Below are 16,679 nucleotides of genomic sequence, written 5' to 3' on the forward strand. Positions count from 1 at the left end.
CCATTTCAAGTTAGTTTAGTTTTCTTTGTTGGGAAATGAGTGGAGAGTCTAGGGAGAGTCCAGTACATCGGGATTGGGGCAAGGTGGCTACATCCTCCATTTCCTCCCCAGTATTTTGAATACGATTTCAGCCATTCATCAATAAAATGTTAATTAGGTGGCCGCAGAAAGTTTGGAGACTTAAAAAAAAACTTGATTCTCAAGAGGCGTGGCTGTGTCATCCACCATGAAAAAGCAGCAGTACATACATCCGGGATGGAGCAAATTTTTTGCATCCAAATGAGGTAATCCTTTCGGGTTTTTGTGCAGTCAGGTAAGGACACTATTAACTCATCAAATATATGCAAAATTAATAAACTACTGAAGTTTTTTTTTTTGTTTTGTTTTAATTTCTGCCAGCAACTAAGATGGCTTTTGAGAATTGCATTTATCACTCGTACAAAGAGATATATCCATGTAGTGACAAGAATTAATGCCTTGAATGTTGTACAGCAATGAAATATATAATTTACATTATTTAGCCCCAAGGCCTAAGGTGAAGTGGTGGAGCATCTGGTTACATTGAATGTGCATTTGCGTCTGTATGTGAGAAATGGAGAGGAAGGGGGAAGGGAACAGGTTTGATATTAATATGTCAGGAGACAAATTGTAAGACAATGCATGCTTTCACTGGGTTGTAAAGTAACTAATCATGCATATAAGTCAGACGCTTTGTGCTGATGATCATCAATTTCCAGAGAAATTAACTCAAGTGATTAGGGGAAAATTAATATTACTCCTTCACTTTTAGTTCCAAGTAGAAAGCTTTAATCTCCACTTGTCAATATGAGAATGGATTTCTTTGTCTTCTTCCACTCCCAGTTCTGTTTTCTCTTTGACATGCATACTTTTCATCAGAATAAAAAGTAACCATGAGCATGTTCATGAAAGCTTTAGAAAAAAGGTAATACTAGATGCTGTCTGTTAGACTTTATTCAACATGAACACTTTTAGAGAATTGGATCTTTCCTGGTGGTTGTTTATTCTCATTTCATTTACAGTTCGTGGGATGCTGCAGGAAGAAATTAATTCGCTTATATTATGCATTAACGGTACTGTACCTGCTTAATTCATTACAGAAGTTTCCTTGCACTTGACAAATAAAACAACAAGCCTGTACGTCAACTAGCTTAACTCTTGTGAGTTCTGAAAACCCAATTGGTTATGCACTTATGCTGAACTCCCTAGTAGAGGTTAAATCACAAGAAAGAAGAAGAAAAAGGAAAAAAAAAAAGAAAGAAAATTAAACCCATCAATTTGAATCGAACATCATAGCAAATTAGAGTGATAGCCTGAGTTCCAAATCTACTTCTCTGGTGTCACTTGAATCGGAGTTCTGACTGCTTGAACCCATTGAGTCACAACGGTCTTTCCTTCTCTTCTTCTGCACCGAATCCTATAAGATGATGAAATTATGGAAAGAAATCTCATTATCAGATTCAGAAGATTTCTGATTCTCCATTGAAGAAACAATGCAGAAAATAATATTGACAAACATTTATGTATTATTATGACAGAAATAAAATAGATGAGCATCTGAGATCAACCTCCACACTAAGGGTCAAAAGATGTCTAGTCACGCTTGGTGGCACGGTGCTATGTTGGGTCTCCAAGATACCATTGCTGTAGTTCCATCTGCTTGTAATGAATTTGACAGAAAACTCAGATGTTTGTATATATATCAGAATGAACTCCAAAGATGACTCCAATTGGAGATTTAATTTCGCTTAACAAGAGAATTAAAAAAAAAAAAAAAAAACAGCAAAGATAAGTACCCAGATGCTGTAGTACCATACTGCGAATCACCATATCTCATATCCATCGCTTCCATCTCCCCCATACCCATCTGGTTATCAGCGATTCACACAACAGAACAAATTTTTTTAAACAGAAACAGAAAATATCCATTCAAAATTCTTGAATCTCTTCTTGTGCAACCATCTCCCATTAAAGGCATGAATATATACACAGTTTATTTGAATAATTTATAAAATAGAACAAGTTGGGTTTTGTCCCTACGGTATACCCAGAAAAAAAGAAAATCATGTTTCGCTTGATCAAATGGTAACACTATGATCAAATAAACGCTGAACGACTAAGAGTTGGAAAATCCCAATTTAATATATATGCATTTTATATGAACATGATTCGCGAAGGAAGAAAAACGAAATTTAATGCAACATACCATGATGTTTGGTTGAAAGGCAAAAGATGACGATGACGATGATGGTGAATAAGAAAGGGATGATGAAGATGAAGATGGAATGGACGAGTATGTTGTGCCCATCCTCGCATCCTCCTCCTGCAAGTATGAATTATAGCCAGAAAGCATCCATGAGCACCCTATAACCAATAGTCCAGTAGACTTCAGATTTTGGTCGTATCTTCTCATATATAGCATGAAAGATGAATGAAATTTGAAGAAAAACAAAACGAAATCACGATACCTGGTTCAGATTAGTGTAGTAGGGGCTGTGAAGGGATGTAAAATAGCTTGAACTCATTTGGTTATGTAATATAATCTTCTCTAGCTGAGCCACTCCAAGGCCTCTCTGTGGTTGCTTTGGCTTGTCTGAGTTGCTCTTCTTACCTTTCCTTGAAGACCCAGATCTTCCATACGCCAAGCTTGGCTCACCAAAATAACTTCTATCCATCGTCTCTTCTTCTGTACTGAAGATTATTGAACGCAACGCAACTTCTATTCTCTTAACGTGTTCTCCAGTGTGACCGAATGAATGGAGAAGATCTCCAGATGCCCTTTTAATGCTGTTTGCCAAAGTAATTATTGATCTGCTGAATCAGATTGTGAAGATTCATATATAGATATTTAGTTAGATTTTGCTCTCTTTTTTTTTTTCCCATTTAGTCATATTGAGAGGTTCTATATATAACTTGTATGCGTATATTTTTCCCATGTTCTTTTGTTTGTTGGTTGGTTAGATTTGAGAGTGGAAAGCGATTGTCGTTTGATTAATTGTTAAGAATTTCCTTTTTTTAATCCAATAAGAGAACAGGTTCTTTATGAGGGGAAATCTGAATTGTTTGAGTAGAACGTTAGGATAGGATGGTGCACCGTGCACCCATGTATAAAAAAATTAAAAATATATGTGGGCCACATGGATAGCTTGGACATTCACTGGTTTTGTCATCAATCTTGAGGTGGGGTACAATGAATTGTGTGGCTCAGATCTCTTTGGGTTCTGGCTTGACTCAGCTCCAATCAGAGACCCATGAAAAGAATTGGTTCCACCATATCAGCAAATAGCAAGCTTGTATTATCTGGAATGCACACTCTGTTCCCTCTTTTATAATTAGTTAGAAAAGGTTAGCTAATTAAAAACAATTAAAATGGTAGACCATATCTCATTCTGATTATATTTTCAAGAAATTTCTTTGGCAACTTTCCAGGGATTGTCATATCGGATGAATGAAACTTTGGGCAAGGTATCTAAACTATATCAACCTCGAGGTGTCGCTAATTAAATTAGTAATTGTTATTATTTTATTAGTTGTTATTATGGGATAAATTAAAAATCTTAATTACATAACTATTATCTGTTCGAACTTGGAATATCTAATATTTAAAAGAAGAAACCTAACCAAACAAATTTGAACCATGAAAATAATCAATACATAGTGATCTTTGTCAAAATATCACAGAGAGAGAGAGAGAGGGGTTGTTTGTGGGTCAAAATATCAGGATGTTTCACCAAATCAAACTGAGCTGTTTCAAGCATGATTTGTGGGTCACAATATTTATGTAGTCTCCATGCTTAAACAGACATGTGAACTCCCGGAAAACTACAAAAACTTAATTACCATCCATAGATTTAGAAACCAAATGACTTGCAAGAATTATTCAACAGATGCTAGAAAAAGAAATTCTATTCATCCATATATTAGAAATTTAGAATTTAGAGTTTGCAAGTGGCTTTGGTTGCTTTATTGGGTCCTCTCAAGGTCCGATTCCATGTTGACCTATTTCTAAACATGACCCACTGAAGGGCCATTTCTATGGACCCTATTATGGCTTTTTGTTGAGCTGTTCACTTTGTTAGCAGACTGATCATTTTTGTTATGATGCATACATTTCTGCATTATAGCTTGGAAGATGGATCTTATAGATCTTAATCTTGTCTAGAGATGAGTTACCATATCCTAGTGGACACGTATAGATGTAGGTATGGTTTTCTAAGGTGAGGAAAGTTCTTGAGTTCAAACTCCTCAGTCAAAGAACTTTCTTAATTTAGTTATTTAAATTACAGAATATTAATTAATAATCCTCGAAGCCATCGTCGACACGTGGCTATATAGGTATAGGTATAGTGTCAAGGGCTTCAAAATAAAGAAAAGAATAATTGAAAAAAAAATAATAAAATGAACGAGGTGTTGGTGTGTTTTCTTCTGCAAGCCAAAGTCAATTAGGAATTAGTTTATCTCATTAGTCAAACTTTGAAAACCCTAATCCCTAATTTTCTAGCCATAAGAATATATAATGTCTTCCATCATGGCTCTCAAAATACTAGCAACAACCGAATATACAAAGAATTTCTGCATTCTTTTTTCAAAACTTGATATATTGAGGACAGATAATGAAGCCACAACAAACACTTTCTAGTCAGAAAACCATACACCCTTTCTCATTTGCTCTTCATGTGGCAAGCAATTAATGAAACCCTAACTTATATCTTGGTCCATTCGGTACACAAACTTTTAACTCTGGCTATCCATCATCTGATTGGAGGGTGGAGCAAGTGGTCCATGTTGTTCTGATTCCTCTGCTGTCTGATCATCTTAATTTCTTCAAGTTGTCCCGCGTAAGCTGGTCTCATTGGCTGGACGGCTTGAAGTTGGTTACATACACAAACGTATCATCAACATTAATGGAGATTGATGCAGATATACAAAACTCAGCTCTATATAATAATCTAATGTACATTAGTACATTAAGCTATCGTGTTCACTAACCATGGTTTCATGAACTTATGGTTCAGTTTTGTCCATCTGGAGATGGACATGCTGGTCTGGACTAGGAGCCTAGGAAGTAGCAACAAATTTGGCTTCTTATTTTATGGGCTTTTTAACTTGGCATTTCTTCTCCATTCTCGCTTGAACTATATATGGTATGGATTAATACAGACCGTTTAATTGGTGGGCCAAGCCTGAACTCTAAACTCGGATTACCCTCCAAATTCCAAAAATTAAAACGAAAAAGAAAAAAAAAAAAAAGCAAAAACCCACAAGGTGTTGTTTGTTAGGTTCGATTTGATGTACCTCGGCGGAGGAATATAAAAAAACAAGACAAAACAAAGTGGGGAAATGTAGAGAATATCAACTGTAGATTGTGGGCACATGCAGAGCATAGATGCATTACTACACACGATTGAAACAATCCCTTGAAAAACGCTGTGGGCTTCGGCTTTCTCATAATTCCGATCCGACATAAATTAATCCAGAAAACAAACAACTACATTTCCAACAAACAAAGCTATTTGCTGTGTAGGCACATCGATCGATCATGTGGAGAGCTTAATACACCCACCATCTCATATACATATATATATATGATATCTATCCAACTATTTACCAAATCAACTTCAGTCTATCAGTGTTTGTGTGCCTTTCTTTTACCCATGTTACCCATATAAATAATTTGATGTGGGTCTATATAATATGTGCACGGGGACTTGAAGCAAAAACCCTTTTAAGGGGCTTCTGTGTGAGAGAGACTCTTATGTCTCAACTTTTGGGCTAAAAAACAAAAGAATCCCCTAAGATTCTCCAAAAAGATCGACCATCAGCAACATCTCATTGTCTAATTTGGTTTTTAAATTGAACCCAGAAGCTCCCTTCTTTTCTTTGTCATGATAGCTCCATGTTGATTTGGGCATAAATCCCTATGCATATATTTATTTGTTGTGTTGACATATAGTGATTTTGGGGATCAAATGAAGGCCTGAGTGTTATGGTAGGAACTAGGAAGTACTCCTTGCCATATGCCACTCTGTGTTGTGAATTCAAATATATAGATATATGTGTATGGTGTAGGCAATCTATATAGAGATCAGAGTCGGACTGTTATCCATCATCACCAAAATCCAACTATCTAGGTTCCAACTTCCAAAGGGGAACCACAAATTATGGAGCAATGTAGAAAATTTATTTGCTTATCCAAATTCAGCAATTTTGCCTAAAATGAACAATAACGTTCACAAACTGCAATTAACTTGGTAATATGAATTAGTAGTCTTGGACAAAGACAACAGTCATGGTTTCTAGGCCCTCTGCCATAGGGACTAGGGTTAGATCTAATCCTCCAAGAGGTGAAAGAAAAACAAAAGTTGAGTTGTCAAGTAAGACTTCATGGATCTATAGTGAGGAATTTTGGATTTTTGATACAACCAGCTAGAAGGGGAAAGAGCCGTTCAACACATGTGCAGATGCTACAAAGTTCAACCATGATTGTTTAGTATGTGGAGACTTTTTTAAGAAACATAAATGAAAAGGCCTGATTGATGAATAGGAAATGTGCCCAATTAGCGATAAACTGGTCACCTCTTGTCTCTTCCCCATCCCAAAGTAACACTGACAAAACCAACATCCCCAGTGCCCTTATGATCTACCTTGGATATGATTTGCTAGATTGTTGATGGACAATCCAGTAATTCACAGCTTAGCCTCCATTTTAAATGTCCAATGTGTACCATATGATCAATTTAATAATACCAAAACCAAATTATAAACTGATCAGAATATTAATGCTATAGAATATGTTTTAAGACACCAAAGCCCAAGCATGGAAATATAAAATTGCAAGGAGTGATTGTGTTTCCTCCAAGGAGTTCAAAATATGAATAAAACCCATGAACTCATCTTCCTGGAAACTGACGCTCAATGTGATTAGGTTGCCATCTACCTCCTGATGAATAATTATCACTTCTTAAATTCTTTTGAGAGAGAGAGAGAGATATCTAAATGGAGTGATAGAAATCTCATAAAGAACAGGTGTCTTGTTGGCCAAAGATACTGATCTGGTCATGATAAATATTGGTTGAAGAAGACTTTCTTTTTTTTTTTTTTATAGAAGAGATAGGCTGAAGAAGACTTGTATGCGTAGTAATGAGTCTGATCATCAATATAAAAAGTTTGGTTTTAAAAATATTTTTATGGATCATGGCTTTCTGGCTTTCTTTTAAAATTGCTTCCATCTCACTCAAAAAACTTTATCATTCTATGGCAGCAGGGAATAGCTAGTTAGACGAATTGATTTCTTGGAACATAGGGAATAGAGACATATCCGCCTACAAAGTCTCCTTTTTGTTTAATAAATAAATGTATGAACTTCTTTCTTATATTGCAATCAAAATATTGAAACCCAAGGAGCCATGATGTCATATTCCTCTATCATGAAAAATTGTTTATATATACTTCTCCCCATACTGCTCCTTTGTTCCACCTGTCTGGATAAATCTTATGGATTCCTTGTTTTCTTGCCACCCCCTTTTTTGCTTACTTCAAGCATATCAAACTGGGTGGTTACCAATATCACAACTTGCATGTTGGGATATGATTCCATTATCATTTATGTATTACAATGTATATTTATACTGATGTGCATGCCAGATCTGGCAAGATCATGAAAGTGGGGCTGCTTAATTTAAATTATTACAACCAAATCAAGTTTGGGTAACAAATTCTCAGACCAAATTCACCCAAATTGCATCCCTACATGAAAGTTTAATTAAATGCATTCTCTCATATGGATTTTATGCTCAGTTTGGAAAGAGTATAAATGTAAATATGTACAGTGCAAATACATATAAAATAATATAAAATACAAGGTTTTGCACCCTACATATTTGTATTTATATTCCTTCCAAACTGAGCCTTAGTAAACAATTTAAGCCAATGATCAGATTATCGATATTGCATATCGTGATTTTTTAGATGTTTCTTTTTTGGGAGGAAATTAATAAATTAATCTACTAATAAGGCCTAAAACATCACAAATCACCATATTTTTACAACCGAAACACCAAAATACATAAATCTACTAAAACATGAATGATTAAATGAAAAAACACACAGAAACACATCCTCTTCATTTTGCAAATTGGGAGTCTTGTCACTCTCTAACGAGCTTACAAGAAAGTAATATCAAGCATGCATAGAAAGACACTGAAATTTATTATTGTATTGTATTGTATCAACTAACTTATGGTCATGGGTTGAATATTTGGCACCGTGCTGTGCCACATGCTCCTTATCTTAGATAATGATATGATATGCCTTGTATCCGACATATTATGTGAACACTTTGAACCTTATTTTAGGCAACTGTTGGTTTTGTAAACAAGGTGGAATCCATTAAAAAGACAAATCCAACTTTGTTTTGTGGTTTGGCATTTATGGGTCCTATCATGTCTACTAGAGAGTTGCAAAACTCCTTGTATTCTTCGTTATTATGATACATGGTGTTTGGCATGGTCGAGGGTTCTTCTTCTTCTTCCTCTCTTTCTCTCTCCCTAAATATATATATATATATATATATATATATATATATATATATATATTCTCTATATTTTTGCTTCTTGATTATACCATAAACAGCAACTCTTTTATTTTTTTGGTGTGAAACAAAAAGCAATTAATGCAGAAACACCAAAAAAAACACAGGAGAAAACAAGAAGAACATTAAAAAAAAACACAGGAAAGACAAACATTAACAACTACAGAGAAAGGAAAAGAAAACATGAAAGTCTCCATTCGTTTTTTAGTAAGTTATTTATCCAAATAAGTGTTTTTCCGGGCAGGTGCATTTACCCATGTTCTTTTATTTCCCATATAAATAAGACAATGACCATTTTAACCATAAAAAATCTATTATTAAAAGGGTATTTTTGTCCCATTCAAGTTTTGGCAACTTTCCCTACAAGGTGGAAAAATTATTTACCCACTTATGAGATGGATAAGTGATACATAAGAAAATAAAATTTCCCTAGTGTTTCTTGGTCAATGGGAATCAAAATTCCATTGACCAACTTTCCCCCCTCTCAAAATCCAAAAAAAGAACGCTCCTTAAAGACTATTCATCACAGAAAATTTGAACCAACTTCGGAGCTTTCTCCTCTAAAATCAGCATCTAAGACTACCACAGCCCATAGAGGAAGGTTTTCTTCAAACAGGCCTGAGTCAGTCCTGCCACGGTTTGCTGCAACATGAGCAATTCTATTTGCTGATCTTTGCCACAAACTGAAATCTGCAAGATGTAGTAGGGGCTAACTTTAGAACATCCTGAATACGGTAAAAGAGATTTGCTGGACAACTGCTTCCATTATTCCATATATGGAGGTGATTAAGTTTTCACATTCACTTTCTATTAGCACACGACTTAAAGATTTTCAAAACAGCAATTCAATGCCCTCGCATTTATTCAATGACTTTTACAAAAACGCTGTTTGATTGAGAGAATGCTGACATGACATTCAAAATATTGTATATTATTGTCTTGTTAAAAAATAAATAAACAGGAAAAACATTGTTACAATAAGGACGCGACAAATGACAACTCAAAAAAAGTGTTTTGCTTTTTCACTGTTCAATGTCCCCTCCGTTATCAAAATGTTGAAAGAGATTCTATTTTGCAACTTACGTGGCAACTGAAACAGACTCGATACCTACTCCATTAACCTCTATTGGGACAAGCAAAAAACATGCCCCTCCCATGTGAACAATACGAATGATTTTGTTTTTCAAAAATCAAAACAAGAACCAAACACCCCTTTCATCTGCCAGTATCACTTGGAAAAAAGATGCTCAAACATATTCCATGGAAGGAAGGATAGAAATAGAATTCAGATTTATCCTCACAACATTTGGAGCGAAAACATCCTGCCCCATGAATGAAAACATACAAATAGAGAGATATATTAATTTCTGATGCATCATTGCAAGTATTGTGAGACGATAAAATCCGATCTCGCCAACAGCAGCTTACCAATTAAGCCAAGGTTCTGTACCAGCTGTTTTAACTCATTAGCTGTTCCTAGCGCAGTAGGGGTGTCAATGGACTGGTTTTGGGTTGAATTCTGTCCAAATCAAAATTCATTTGGACGGATTGGGCAGATCAATAAGACATATTGAATTTGGATGGAGTGGACAGACCAATATAACATATTGGACTGGACCTGGTCCATCCATAATGAATTTATATTGGATTGAGCCAATATTTGATCCATTGATAGAAGTTAAGAACATAGTTGTCAATGGACCAGGTTTGAGTTGAAATCAATCTAAATTAACAGGAATTTGAACAAATTGAACAGTCTCTGGACCGGTCCAAAATGGTCTAAAATATTCATTGAACTGGATTGGACCAGGTCTATTTGTAATGGACTCACATTGGACTGGACCGGATTGGACCAAATCCAGTCCAATTGACACCCCTATAGCCCAGCGTTCGTTCGAGAGAAATGTGAACAACCAAGGCTATACCTCAGTCTTGGAGTTACAGCTCGGAAGATGTTTTACTTTTTGGAATGAAAATTGATTTCCAATTTTTGGCAGGATCGATGAACCACTGAAGTTTTTGAATGTTGCTAGTTGAAAATCGAAAACTCCCAACGAGTTTTATGGATATATGGGAAGAATTGAACTAAGGGTCCATTTGGTTTATAGTCAGAATCTAAATTCTTCGGAATTAAAATCGGAATTGTCTATTTTCATAGTTTGTTTGGTTCAGACAAGAATAGGAATTAAAATTAGCAGGAATGAGATTTCATTCTCAAGGGAGGGGCAAGGAATTGCTATTCCCTCAAATGGGGGACTGCCATTCTAGCAAGAATAGGAATGGGGTTCCAATTCCACACAACTAGATAGTTGGAATCGGAATAGCCCATTCCAATTCCAATCCCAAACCCCTATTCCTACAAACCAAATGGGGCCTAAGATTTGGCTTGGATATATACTACAACTGTCGACACCAACTAATAATGTTAAAACTTAAAGTTTAGGAATACAAATACAAATATATACAAAATAATACAAATTAAAAGATTTTACACTCTACATATTTGTTTTCAATTCATACTCCTTCCAAACTGAGCCTAATGAATTCCAAGTAACTGAACATTCAACACAAATTAATATTTCCTGGGGAGTGATCCTTAATTTGCATATATACTACAAGGCAAATTAAGTTACCAAGCAAATATGGAAAAGGTATAGACAGATTAGAATATTAAGGGGGATCAGCATACATCATCAAGCGGAACAGGAGTATGCGCGAGGTGCAAGGTCACAGTCATGGCAGCTCATAGGTTCCTAGTCCATGACACCAACGGGTGAGTTCGGATCTGCGGTCCACGAGGCATTGCTGGCCATATATGCATCTTGCCACATATCCCTGATGTATAACTAGATGCCCGTGGCCAGCAATGTGTCACGATCAGCAGATCCGAACTCCAACAGGTGGGCTGCCCTATGAAGCCTCCTCGGCGTTACATCTGCAAATCCAACACTACTGAGGACCAAAATATTGATATCATGTCCCATATTCAAATGGTCTGATATATTCACTTTGATACATAGAAGGCCACCTTAGACGTATTGTATACATATCTAAAGCGTCTGATTCACTTCAGCATAAGCTGATAGAAAGCCGCCGTGGGGGTTTTGAAAGTTTGGGATGATAGATTGCCCTGTTTGATGATAAAAAAATAAAAAAAAAACCTTGAAAATATTGTAGTAATATAATAAACAGATAAACTCGTATTCACATGAAAGATATTAAACGGCTACGCCTATGACTCCATTTGGAAGGAGTACAAATACAAATATATAAAGCACAAAACCTTGTATTTAGTATGTATTTATATTATATATATATTTGTATTTGTACTCCTTCCAAATTGACCCTAAAGAATAAATCGTCTGATATGAAGGACTTATCTTTATTTCAAGGACTTATCATTTTTTTGCAATTAAAATATTAATATTGAATTTGTAACTGTAAAAAGGTGATAAATGGAAGGCCAAATGCAGCCCCTTGTCGACCAAGAAATGAGACTGCAGCATATGCACCATTGCACGAAGTTCATCATCAGTCCGTAAAATGACCTTTTCCGGCCATAAACTGTGCTTGGAATATTTGGGCCAATAGTGCAAAGTGAAAGTGATTCCACCTTCCGCTGGTTCAGGTTGAAGCACTGTTTTCAAAATCGGACCGGACCAGACAGTCAGACTAGAAAAATTGGGAATCGGTCATCTGACCGGTTTCATTTTTTTCTAAAACCGTTTTTTTTCTTTAAAATCATTGATTTTGGTCAATAAACCGCTGAATCGGCCGGTTAACCATTCAAACCGTTTGAACCATTTAAACGGTTTTGACTGTTTTTCAATTTTTTAATTTTTTTTATTTTTATTGTTAAAACGGCCCAACCGTTTGAGTCAAACAGTCAAACCGTTCAAACTGGTAACCAAACCCCTGACCGGTTCGGTTTTAAAAACCATGGGTTGAAGTGTTGAACCCAACCCATTGGTGCTCGGGCATCGATTCATTAATGCTCAAATTACATTTCAAAGGAATACACTTTTCTCTTTTAATAATCTAATAATTTCAACATCTTCAATCTCTTAGACAATCAATGTTCAATTATGGGAGACTGGATGAAATCCAGAGCATGAGGTATGGTAGCTAGGCCTAGGCCGCCCCTTGCACCATCCTCCGATTTTGGATATATATTGGTAATTATTATTAGGATAAAATACAAAAACCTCCTCTAACGTTTCTTATAATCATAAAATCCTCTTCTATAGTTTTATTTTAGCAAAAGTTTCCCCTGAATTTTTAAAGAGTTCGACAAAAATCTCTCTTCCAACAATGACCCAAACCGAAAACATCAGACCGGTACATCAATTTTGTTTCAAATTCCCATTTTACCCTTTTGCAAATTAGTTTGCATACATTTTTACTGAAATAACCCTGCCGACCTGTTATTCTCTTTACCTCTCCCATCAACCTCTTTTATCCTTTGTCCTATCCCTGAATTCTATCATCTAAAGAGGAGGAAAGCAATAACTCTTTTAATCTTTCATCCAAACTCAAACGGAACACAACTCTTTCCTTTTCTCTCTGAACTTTCTTTGTCGATTTCTTCCTCCTCCTTCAATCTCCTATGAATCTATAATTTTGTGTTCAGTTATGTTTCGCCTGTTTATTGCCCTACTTGACTTAGAAAAAAATCTATTTATTGCAGCATGAAATTTTAATGTATTTTGGAGGTATGGACCTGTTGAATGATATAGAGTATTTTTCTTATAAAAAATCTTCAAGCCAGCAGCTGTTTGTGCTAATGGAATGTTGTTTTCAGCATATAATTAATTAATGTTCACCATTCATTGGCCTGGTTGCCTGGCATTGACAGCTCCAAGGTGATGCAAGATACTTATGGTGGGGAACAGGATGATATTGATCATCCGTATGAGGTTCCTATAGCCAACCATCCACCATTACCAGTCAAGGAAGGTAAAGGGAATGAGGGCTCATTCTCATGAGTTTTTTGTACACAGGTTTCCAAATCATAAAGCACACAGTGTGTTGTATATATTTCAGCCCCTGAATTTTCCATATATAGGTTTCCAAATCATTTTTTTGTATAAATGCACTATAAGTCATTTGTATATAGATTTCACTTCTATGAAGGAAATTATTTCCAAAATTGGGTCCTTTAAATCGAAAAAACATCTCATATAGCCATAATCTACTCTTGTAGCTGAAGCGTTCTCTCTTCCAAAGTCCTGTGGTTCCAAGTTTCAACTGAGATAGAGAAAACAGAGCAAGATGAACGGTTTGATAACAAAACCCTTCATCAGCTATGTGGATTTGAAGAAAGAAGCCATGAAAGATCTGGAAGCTAGCAACGTCGACCCGGAGATGGTAGTGACGGCGACGCAAAATCAAATAAACCATAGGAGGCCGAGATGGTGAAAGAGATTAGTTTCACCAGAGACATCCTTGGCTGACTACAACAAGCCAACGAAGAGAGCAAGTGCCTCCACAAGCCGGAGGCCCTGAAATCCTTGCACACATAGACCAATGTCGATATCGTCACCGTGCTTAAAAGGTGAGAAGCATAAAGTCTCAACTCGAGGATATGGACTGTGCCAATGCTGCCAATAGGAGGCTCTCTGGATACAGAGAAGGGACGCCGGTGGACCGCACAAGAACTTCGGTCACCATCGGGCTGCAGAAGAAGCTAAAGGAGCTGATGGACTTCTAGGAGTTGAGGCAGCAGATGATGGTGGAGTATAAAGAGACGGTGGGTCGTGGTATTTCATGGTAACAGGGGAGTACCTAGAGGAAGAGGTGATAGAGAAGATTATATCAAGTGGGGCAGGAACGGGAGGGGAGGAGCTACTGCAGAGGGCGGTGCAGGAGCACGGGAGGGGAAGGTTCTTGAGACAGTGTTGGAGATACAAGACAGGCATGGCGCGGTGAAGGAGATTGAGGGCAAATATGGTACTTTATAAATTAATTGAATGACACTTCAGGGTAAGATTTTTGTTGAATTCTTTAAAAATCCAGGGGAAGTTTTTGCTAAAATAAAACTATAGGGAAAATTTTTATGATTGTAAGAAACTTCAGGAGAGGTTTTTGTATTTTACCCTTATTATTAATACACTAATAGATGAGATCATGCGTGGACTGAACAAATTAATTAAGACTATAATGAGACTTATAAGTCTAATTACCTTTAAGGCTTTACGAGGTTAATAAAGATGCCAAATCCAACGTGGCACAAAATTAAAAATGCTTCACAAGTCAGAACACACAAAACCAAAGAGAGACTGGGCACAGTCGCACAGACCTGACTAATAGGTTTAATATAGGCTGGGCGGGATAAAGCTACAAGGTGGGGATCCAACTTAATCCAGAAATTTTAAGGGGTTATTTAGGCCCAAGCCCAGCCCTAAAGGAATTTTGATTGGGTCAGTATATAGTAAGGCTGTCTATGGTTTGATAGAAAATAAGAGAAAGAAAGAGTTGAAGGAAAGTCATTAAACATCTCGACTTTGTAAAATATTAATAAAACGTGATGTTTAATTATGTAAATTATGATATGCAACATGTAGAATCTCAGGTTGAAGGTGGAGTTTGGTTGGTTAGGTTTCACTACAACATCCCCCTACAACTAATCAAGTTTTGCAAGGAAATGATAAGATAGATATTCAATTTGGGACCTTGGGGATGTTTGGCTTCAGTGTCAATTTCTCAAAAATCACTGCCATGCCAGAGCCGCATCAGCCATAAAGGAACTGGTGCTAAAATTTTTGTTTGTTTGGTTGGTTGGTTTTAGTGATTTTTGAGAAATCGATTGTTGAAATTGACACTTTTTCAGGGATCATCATTTTTTTATGATTTTCCAATTTCCAGTTGATTTCGATTTTTTTTTGAGGATGACATGGGCATCAACATAATATTGAATAGTAATTTTGCAAAAATAATTGGCCATTTGAAAATCAATGCAAAACAAATTCAAAGCTGATTTCTCAAAAATCAGCTCACGTGGTAGAAATTATACCAAACAACAAATTTTACCAATTTTTGAAAAATCACCAATTTTTTTTTGGAAAATTGATAAAGAAGAATCAGCATTGATGCCAAACATGAACCTTTATAACTATATTTGGTTTGATAAAAATAAGAGAGAAACAGAAAGTTGAGAAAATGTTCTTAAGTATTATTTGCAAGTGATGGTCAAAGGACAAAGACTATTCTTTTAAACACCCCTGGTGATGAACATGTAATCATCGATTTTGTATATGTTTGGTTCTGCAGGTGTTTGTAGTGGGCCATTTATTGTTTTAAATGTTTATTTACACAACTTTGCTTTAAACGGTTCTTGCTTTTGTTGTTTGGTTGGGCATTACTCTAAACATTTTTTTTTTTTACTTTCCACCTCAGATTAACACCCCATAAAAGTATGCCACATAAGCATTTCATTACAAGAAAATGTTGGAGCATTGGGAAAATGAGAATTTGACATTTATCCAAATACTACATGCACAAAAATCAAAGCATTTCAGCTTTTCGGTGTTTATTTGATAAACGGTGGAACCAAACAATAGTTTCATGTGCAATAAACATGAATGCCTAGATAACACTAATGTGGCAGCATTTTTTTACTACTATTATTGTCATATGGCTTGATTCCTTTTGGGCTAACATTCAATCCGATTGCGAGCCGAATGCTTAGAACACTTGTACAAGTTTCTATGTCTTTCTTTTTTTCAAACCAAACACAGCCTAATGTAACAAAAAATGGATGAAAAAGAGAATATTTAATTTTCTTAGCTGATCATTTTTTGGTTGGTGATTTCATGGCAAGGCTTACTTGTCATTGGGACTTGGGCCCTGTTTTATGATTACGTCCTTGTTAAAAGAAGTACTTCTTTTAACAACCCTTAAAGATGTCTGGTAACCCACTTTTCAAATCACTTATTATGTTTTTAAGCACTTATTGGGGTGGTAATGTTTGGTAAGTTACCTTTCCCTATAAGTGTTCATATTGACACAAATGACAATTTTAGCCTCACTTCACTCATGCATATATACAATGCTTTTCACATGTTATACTATA

At 35.9% G+C, this 16,679-nt stretch overlaps 1 protein-coding gene and 1 pseudogene across 1 annotated transcript; one reads left to right on the forward strand and one right to left on the reverse strand.

The window, feature by feature from the left end:
* Nucleotides 1-1,076: 1,076 nt before the first annotated feature.
* LOC104592124 (protein SPEAR1) lies at nucleotides 1,077-2,929 on the reverse strand. Its single transcript, XM_010251328.3, has 5 exons — nucleotides 2,487-2,929; nucleotides 2,225-2,341; nucleotides 1,815-1,885; nucleotides 1,587-1,674; nucleotides 1,077-1,435 (listed from the first exon to the last, which is right to left on the reverse strand). Exons 1-5 carry the CDS (start codon nucleotides 2,691-2,693, stop codon nucleotides 1,319-1,321), a joined length of 600 nt encoding a protein of 199 aa, XP_010249630.1. The 5' UTR covers nucleotides 2,694-2,929; the 3' UTR covers nucleotides 1,077-1,318.
* Nucleotides 2,930-13,879: 10,950 nt separating this feature from the next.
* LOC104592592 (syntaxin-111 pseudogene) lies at nucleotides 13,880-14,568 on the forward strand (annotated as a pseudogene).
* The last annotated feature ends 2,111 nt before the right edge of the window (nucleotides 14,569-16,679 follow it).

Source organism: Nelumbo nucifera, chromosome 8, assembly GCF_055504915.1.
Source record: "Nelumbo nucifera cultivar China Antique chromosome 8, China Antique-T2T, whole genome shotgun sequence".
In the NCBI taxonomy this organism is placed as follows: domain Eukaryota; kingdom Viridiplantae; phylum Streptophyta; class Magnoliopsida; order Proteales; family Nelumbonaceae; genus Nelumbo; species Nelumbo nucifera.